The sequence below is a fragment of the Belonocnema kinseyi genome, chromosome 9 (genome assembly GCF_010883055.1).
Source record: "Belonocnema kinseyi isolate 2016_QV_RU_SX_M_011 chromosome 9, B_treatae_v1, whole genome shotgun sequence".
In the NCBI taxonomy this organism is placed as follows: domain Eukaryota; kingdom Metazoa; phylum Arthropoda; class Insecta; order Hymenoptera; family Cynipidae; genus Belonocnema; species Belonocnema kinseyi.
The window spans coordinates 12,437,357-12,446,529 of record NC_046665.1 but is presented as its reverse complement, the minus strand read 5'-3'; the positions used below and the strand labels follow the sequence as shown (position 1 = coordinate 12,446,529).

General features: G+C 35.9%; 1 protein-coding gene across 3 annotated transcripts in view; it reads right to left on the bottom strand.

Annotated features, from left to right (window-relative positions):
• The window catches only part of LOC117180020 (neurogenic locus Notch protein), a 385,864-nt gene that overhangs the window by 134,247 nt on the left and 242,444 nt on the right, over positions 1–9,173 (bottom strand). For all 3 annotated transcript variants that reach the window (XM_033372298.1, XM_033372299.1, XM_033372300.1), the window contains one exon: positions 4,512–4,667. In XM_033372298.1, coding sequence (XP_033228189.1) covers positions 4,512–4,667 — 156 coding nt within the window. The remainder of the gene's footprint in view (positions 1–4,511; positions 4,668–9,173) is intronic.

Genomic DNA, 9,173 nt, shown 5'->3' with positions numbered 1-9,173 from the left:
GCTGGCGATAAAACTACTAGGAGAAGTACGACGGGTTATCTGTTCAAACTTTATGATAAATGTACTATTTGCTGGAACACTAGAAAGCAACGATCAGTCGCTTGCTCAGCCACTACGGCTGAGTATATGGCTTTGTATAAGGCAGTGAAAGAGGCTTTGTGGATTAAGTCATTGTCGAATACTATGAATTTTTATGTAAATGACAGCATTCCGATACATGAGGATAATAATGGTTGTATTTCGATAGCAAAAGGCCAAAGTCATAAATTGGCAAAGCATGTTGATATAAAATATCATTATTCTCGAGAACAGATCGAGGGAGGTAATGTTAAATTGGTAAAGAATGATTCTAAAGAGCAGCCGGCCGATATTCTCACAAAACCTTTAGGACCCACAGAATTTTTGTATTTGCGTCCAAAGTTAGGTTTGGAAATGTAATCTGTAATATAGTAATTTTCATAATTATTTAGTACCACTGTAATCGATTGTGAAAGAATTTGAATGTAACCATTAAACTATAACTATTTTGTAATTTGTTACTAGATATAATTTTTGAGGGGGCGTGTTGGAATATACAAAAATCATACCTAGCAAGTATAGCTATATATGCACGGGTATTAAATTACACTTGAGTGACTGGTAGTGTGGGTCTGTGTGCGTATGGTGCCCTTTGTGCCTTGCTGTTAGTTATCAGTTAGTTGATCCTCTGCGCTCATACAATGAGCATGTCGGCTCGCGCGTCCCTCTCGGATTAGAGGTATAGTAATAAATAGAGATTTATTGTAATTGTTGCTTATTCATTTCATACCCATTACAATAAAACCATCGAGTAAATTAAAGCGTTATGAAATTTGTAGTCTGCAGGAAATCAAGAAATCACAAGATAGATCAGCCGTGAAGCTATCTGAAATTCATGTAGGAAACAATCGTCTCAAGGAAGAAGTTGAGGAATTGGTATCAATTTTAAATGATTATCGAGTAACAGTCAGCCGCAGTTTGTTTGACTTGGGATGCACAGATTTAATTTGCATGAAAATTACCGAGAAACCTGGAAGTGAACCTATTTATTGTCGTCCTCATCGAGCCAGTGATAAGGAGCGTAAAGAGATTGATACAATCTTTAGCAAATACAAGGAGGCAGGATTGATTATCGAAACAAATTCACCATACGCTAGTCCCGTTCTGCTGGTGCGAAAGAAGAATGGTGAACCGCGATTGGTTATTGACTATCGCAAGTTAAACGCGCAAACGGAACGATTAAATTTCCCCTTACCAAATATCGACGATCATCTGCCCTTACTAAGTGGAAGTACCTTATTTATCTCTCTGGATTTAGCGCATGGGTATATGCAAATTCCCCTGGATGAAGAGAGCAGACATAAGACGGCAATTATTACGCCAACGAATACTGCTGAATTTACGAGGATGACGTTTGGGCTAACTAACGCCCCATTTTATAACTCGAAGCTCATGCAGAAGGTACTTGGACCGCTTCAGGATAACTTAATTCTTTTCTACCTGGATGATATCCTGATTCCCGGAAAAAGTTGGAAATTTCTGAAAGAAAGACTTATTATGGTATTAGAGGCTCTGAAGAAAGCCGGCCTTACCATAAACTTATCGAAATGCTAGTTTTTGATGGAGAGAGTAACATACTTAGGATTCGAAATTTCGGCTGATGGAATCGAACCGGGTGAACAAAAGTTACGAGCGATCTTGGAATTTCCCTCACCAGAAAATGCAACTGAAGTAAGAAGATTTTTGGGAATGATCGGATTCTTTCGTCGATATGTACCGAAGTTTGCAAAGAGAGCCGGTCCTTTATTTGACCTACTGAAACCAAATATCGAATTCCGCTGGGAAATGAAAGAAAAGAGATCCTTTGACGACCTAAAGAGAGTCATGGCCCAAAAGCCTATTGTTCAGATGTTCGACCCACAAAAGTGGACGGAGCTTCATTCAGATGCAAGCTTGAAAAGCTTGGCAGGAATGCTACTACAACGTGGATATGACGCGAAGCTACACATGGTTTACGCAGTGAGTCGACGAACCAGTGATTTCGAGAAAAATTATCACTTCAGCAAATTGGAATTGAGAGCTATAATCTGGGCGATAAATCGCTTACGGCCGATGTTGATCAACATAAAATTTACAATCGTTACAGATTGCCAAGCATTGGTTTATCTCAACACTCACAAAACAAAGGACTCGCAAGTAGCTAGATGGAGTAATTTGCTCAATGAATATGAGTTTGACATCGTGCATCGCCCTGGAGAAAAGTTAGCACATGTGGACCGCACTAGGTCGAGTCCCTGTTCAGTAGCCCGAAGAAGAACCAATTGAGGACCAGTTGTTGATGTACACTGAGATTTCTATGGAAGATGAAATTGTGATGTTTCAGTACGCTGATGTCGATCTACGTAAGAAGTGTGAAATCTTGCAGAGGAGTGAAGGTCAAAGAACAAAACGAAAGAAGGGAGAAACTCAGAACTATTAACTACATGAGGGTATCCTCTATAAACGAGTGGGTCAGGATTTAAAATATGTCGTACTACGTTCACTACGCAAAAGCCTGACTATCCGCTATCAAGATGTAGGATGTCACTTCGGCTTGGAAAGAACTGTAAAGAAGATGGAGCATTATTACTACTTTCCAGGATTGCGCCGGTACGTCCGCCAGCACATACGGTCGTGCATACAATATCTATTTACGAAGACGGTCACAGATCAACAGCCCGGTGAATTACACCCGATACCTCCGGGTAAGAGACCCTTTGAAGTCGTCAACCTGGATCATCTCGGACCTTTTGTCTCAAGTTCGCGCAGAAACAAATATATCCTGATAATGATCGACAACTTAACAAAATACGTTCGCCTGTCACTAACTAAGAACACATCAGCTGGCGGAGTCATAGAGTGCTTAGAAGAATTTGTATTAGACTTTGGAGCCCCTAAGCGTGTAATTACCGACCGCGGAACTTGCTTCACTTCCGATAAGTTCGCTGACTGGTGTGCGAAGCATGGGATTAAACATTCCTTAAATTCCCCTAGACATGCACAAGCTAACGGACAGGTAGAGAGGGCGAACAGCGTCTTAATCCCAATGATACAAGCAATTTTACGAGAAGAGAATGAACGCGATTGGGATCGACACCTAAAGGTAATTGTCCGAGACCTTAATGAATCAGTGAATAAAACGACAGACAAAAGCCCATTCGAGCTACTTTATGGGTACTTCCCACGTCACGACGAGGGTATTTTGAGAAACTTAACTGAGCATGAAGACTAACAGAATCCGACTATTCTTCGTGAAGCAGCTCGACAGAGAATTCGGGCCGAACAAGAGAAATTTAAGCAGCGCTATGATCGAAATCGTTATCGGAATGTTCGCTACCAAATCGGAGAAGTGGTGGTAATGAGAGTGAATCCAGTATCCACAGGCGATTCTACTCAACTTCAACGAAAATACCGAGGTCCACTTGTTATTTATAAAATTTTCCCTGGTGATACTTACGGAGTTACGGACCTAAGAGTGGAGAAATCTGGGCGTCGTTATACCAGTACAGCACATGTAACGCAACTAAAACTATGGACTTCATGGTTGGAACAAGAAGAATCAAATTTGCAAGACGATGATCAATTCAGCGTAGATGAGAACCAGTGTTTCCGAGATGAAACAACTGAACAAAAGAAATATCAGCTTGACGAAGATGAAATTGAGCCCACTAACGATCATTTGGGAGCAATTTATCCAGACGAAGAAGAAGAGGTCCTGAGAACTTCGGTTGAGCTTGCAGAGGCGGATTCGCAAACAGTGACTAGAAGTGGTCGTGTTGTCCAGAATCCTGATCGCTACGGTGCACCTGTTTACTAACTCGAGGTCGAGTTATTAGAAGGATGGCCGAGTGTTAAAGACTTTATTACTAAGTTGTAATGTGTTCTATTTCTAGCAATTTTAATTTTAAAAAACGGAAGTAGAATTTAAATGAATGTTGGAAAATGTATATTAACTACGTGAACCGGAAGTTCGAGGAGAAAGAAGTTGGTGGTTGAGCGATAGAGTGATGACGTGTACGTAAAAAGAGCGGTCTGTAAAGGGTGATTATCGTCATTAAAATTACATTTCTCTACCAAATCGGAGTGTTTATTGTGTCCTGAGCGTGAGTGAATTTAATTCTCTAACAAAAAGGAAATAGAATTCTCTTAGATTTAGGCTAAGAGAAATGTACACAACACTTTTTCATTTAATTATTTTCTCCTTAAAGAGAGAATAGAGTAGGTTCTCAAAACTGATGTCAAAATATTTTGTCACAGATAATATCATATGCCACAATCAATGCAAAAATATACAAAATGTTCAGACATACAGGCAAAAATGTTTTATGTTCTTCGTTTATAACAACTTCGCGCACATCCAAAAAAAAATTAATCTCTCCCATGTTGACCCTCACAATAAAAATCATTATTGATACGTGAGAAATCAGCATATTTTTAGAATGAAAAAAGTTTACCTTGTTCACACTCATCTATGTCTTCAGAGCAATCCAGTCCTTTGTAACCACTAGCACAAGAGCAAGTAAAAGAGCCATTGATAGGACTTGTATCACAGATGGCACCTTGATGACACGGATTCGATGTACAAGCGTCATCCAGGTGACAGAGAAGACCTTTAAATATGCAAATATACAGATCAAATAAATTTCTAAAATACTTTAAAAAGGGAGCTCAATATTTAACCTTTTCTTCAAATCTACTGTAAATTACCATGCATAGAGTGCAGAAATTGACACTTATTTTTAACACACTGTCTAGGTTTACAGAATTTTCCGTAACTTTAACACTATTTCCAGCACGTTCAGGGCTAACTTTATGGAATTTTCTGTAATTCTAACTACTTTTCAAGCTTGCTCAGGGCAAATGTTACGGAAAATTATCTAACCATAGACAGTAAAAACAATTCAACTTCCATTTTGTTTAGTTTTAAATGAAGCTTAAAAACAATTATTTAAGGCCATGTAACGAGAGGGTCACGTGACTAAAGCTGGAACTCAATTTTTCATTTCCAACTTACGTCTAAACGAAATGAGGTATCGCTCTGAAAGTTTGGGAAATAAAAGAGGAGGCAACAAAGTGCATGTCTCTGCTTTGTTCCGGTGGAAATTTTGAAAAAAAAATTTGGAAGAAAATGAAACTGGAAGCTATATCGGTACTTTTATTTCCCAACTTACGTCCACATGGAATGAGATATCGTGTTAAAAATTTGGCACGCTAAATAGAAGGAAAAAGGAACGTGTTCCTGGTCCTAAGTAATTAGAATTGTGAAAAGTTTTTTTTTTTTAAATTACTATTTTGGAGAAATACCCAACGTCCTGTAAAAACCCTGCAAACAATGTTCACTGTTGTCAATGGGCTAGTTATGATGTTTATATTTATCAAAGTGGGACAAAAGAACAAAAACCGCTCACGAACATTATGCACAAATAATGCAAAAACTAATGTTTGCACTTGAAATGCAAATAAACAAATTTGACCTGACATATGGATCAGCTCTACCAGCTGTTTCAGAGCAGCACTATTGCAGTGAGTAGAAAATTTCAAACTTGTGCGGGTCTGTGGGTAATAAAAATTGAATGATTACCGACAGAGAAAGATAGAAGCCAAGCTTCTGCGTAAATCCTAAATGCGTCGGTCGATAATTTTTATTTTCATAAATAAAAATTTTTTTTCTCCCAACTCTATGCATTGTTACAAACGGTCCTTTAATATTTATTATTATTTTCCGAAATTTTTTTCTGAGTTATTTAAGGGCATGAGAGACTTACAGTTTCCCCGGGTTTTATCCACGAAAATAAAAAATTTTTTAAACTGAATTCGGAGATGCTATTAAATATCATACCGGACAACCCTGGACTCTTTCTTGAGGAATAATAACAAAAAAATGTATTGTGCTAAATTACAATTTTATGCATATGCATTATTTTGAGGTTACGTCGTTTTTCATCTCTGTCTTTCCGATTATCTGGAAATTATTTATGAAATAAACTTTTTTGATTGCCTGCAAACAAGGTTAGTTCCGGGAGATTAGTTACTATGTTTATTTTTTAGTCCAAAGTTTTCGGCCGAAAATATTGTGTAGTTTGGAAGCAACGCTCGGGTGAATTGTAACACACATAACCTCGAAATATACACGCAGGTTGTTAGCAATATCAACAATTTTTGATTAAAAAAAAAAAAAAAAAAAAGTGTGTGGGGACGTCCTTTAGCATGTTCACTATCATTTCCCAGATTTTGAAGGCAAATTATTTCTTATCCTAGGAAAAAAAGCCGGGGGAATCTAACACTGAAAAAATCGATACTATTTCCTAAGCGCTATGCAAATTAATCACATTTTTCTAAATTAAAACTTTTTTTAATTAACCTACAAAAAAAAGTGTGTGGGGACGTCCGTTAACATGTTCGCTATCATTTCCCAAATTTTTAAGACAAAATATTTTTTATTCTAGAAAAAAAGACGGGGGAACCTAAAACTGGTATATTTGACCATTTTCTACATGCCCTTAAACTTTTATTTTCAAGATGGGTAAAAAAATATTGATCTCAGAACTGCCTTAATTAGGCGGTACACTCGTTACATGGCTTTAATTTAAAATTATTTATCATAACAAAAAATTCATTGACTGCTTGTCAGTGGTGCCTATTAGTGATGCCGTCGGAGACGAGAAATACCGAGTCTGGCTCGCTTTCGTCTCGTTTTCCTGAGCACATTCGTCGGCTTATCTCGTCAATTTCTAGCTCATCCCATCTCGTCCTTACTCGGTCTCGCCTCGGGTTTTCCGAGGAATAGAACAGATGTGCGCTGGTGGAGCGGGCAGCTCGCAGGAGCATTCCTTTGCCAGTTTGTAGCGCTAATACTAATTAGCGTTCTTTAATGAATAGTTAAAGACTAAATATGTTTACAAATAATATTTTTTTGTCCATTACTGATTAATTTCATATCAAACACGACTATTTTTGGATCATTTCACAGATTTAACTTCAATGTATCAGTATAACATTTTTTCCAATGAAACATTTATTCTGCCAATTATAATAATAAAATATATGAAATAAAAAAGTAAAAATATAGGTAAATTTTCAAGTCATGTAGAGTTTAAAGAATTTAGAACTAATTTAATTTTTTATTTTTCGAAGTACAATTTCAAAAATATTTGTCGGGACATTTATAAATTCGAATGTGCGTAACTACTTGCATAGTCGTAAGTCGTAAGTTTGTAACTAACAGTCGATTTTATAATTCACTCCTGTGAAATTCATGTCGGAATAAAATAAAAAAGTCTAATCGCAGAATTTTGGAAAAATCGTGAATGTTGTTTTTTTTTATTAGACACCGCAATAAGACCACAACTTTGTCAAAGAATTGATCGGGTTTTGTAAATATCTCTAAAAGTTACAAAAAAATTGAATTTTGCTATAATTTAAAAATATTAAAATGATTTCACATAAATGATCATGCGAATCACTCCAAAGGGAGCGTGAGGTATCTCCAGCTAGCGCGGTGCAGTGCTGCAGTGCGATAGAAGCGGAGTGATGGTGGGTGGGGGTATGGGTAGCCGATAGCAGAAAGGATAGCTTCGTTTTGGCGTACTTTTCAATTTTTCATTCTAGTTTTCGTGGTAGTAGGTGACGCGTCAAGGAGTGAATTTGGAAAAGTGACAGTATTTTAGTGTTTTTTTTTAATTAACGAGGACATCAGATTTCATTATGGTAAGTGTCTTTTAATTCTTATTATTCAACTTATAGTCATGTTAAAGTCCGAAATAACAGGATTCTCTTCTGAGTTTTCATTTTAGAAATCATAAGATCTGTTGCTTTTGATAGTTTTCGGAGTCCCGAATCCGGACGCGTCCCGTATAAAATGTTTTAAAGAACATAAGATGTCTGCAAAGTGTAAGGCTATTTAGTTATAAAATGTAGAATATGCATCAATAATTGATTAAAAACTTCTTTCTTCAGGATTCTTTGAAAACTCCTGACGAATTAGCAGATTTCCTGCAGTCGAAGGGAGTCTGTCTACGTGGACCCCATCAATTCCTTAAAAGGTTCGCTACTTATGTTATTCATATTATTAATGTGTGTGAGATAACGCTTGCAGTTACTGAATCATTCGATTTAAAAATGTATAACTTAGTTGCATATTGTATACATATTTAATCCAATTTTGTGCATTTTATTTAAATTGAGTCTTGTTCGTGGTTAAAAATCCATCTTCTTGGTTAAAGATTCATATTATTTTTCAAAAATAAGCTATTGCAGTTACAGTTTCACAAATTCAGTTGGAAATACATTTTTTTGTTTACGAATTAGTTGCGAATTAGTAACGGGTATGATTATTCTTTGCATTTAATAGTAGAATTTCCTAAAAAACGATGTATTTTCATCTGAAATTATGAAACTTTAGCTGGGATATTTTAATTTTTAAACCAAAAAGGTGAAGTTTCAACCAAGAAGATTGATTTTCAAGAACGGTAAATACTTAAATTCAATAAAATTCACGAATTTCAAACAAAATAGTTGAAGTTTAAACTTGAATAGATCGAATTTCAACCAAACAGTTACATTTTTAAACAACGAAGATATCTTCAAGGAAAAATTAAGTACTCAAATTTTCAGATAAAGAAATTAGTTTTCAAGGAGAAAAACTGTCTTGTCTTTTAAAAATTCAAATATTCCAGATGAAAAATAATAATATTATTTAGTGAATAATAACTTTGCTCTAGAGTGTTATACCGCTGTCCTAAAAATCAATTTTAAAAAGTCTTTAAAAAGCTTCTAAAAAGTCTTTAAGCATATAGTTATTCATATATAAAAACAATTCGTGACAGTAAGATCTGATTTTTAAATATTTCGAACATAAAAACTAATATATACTATTTTTTCAGGATGGACATCAGCGAACCTACTATGGATGCGTGAAGTGCCTTAATGTATCTCGCTACTATCGCTCCTACTCAACAGTCTTGGAAGAGAGACAATTAACCGATTTTTCTGTTTAATCGTCCATTGCTTTATTTCATAGATTTTTTCTGATTTTATTTATGTTTAATTAATAACTTCTTTATAATATAATAATAATTGCTTTTACGTTTATACTGTTAAATTGTGCGATCTCTTAT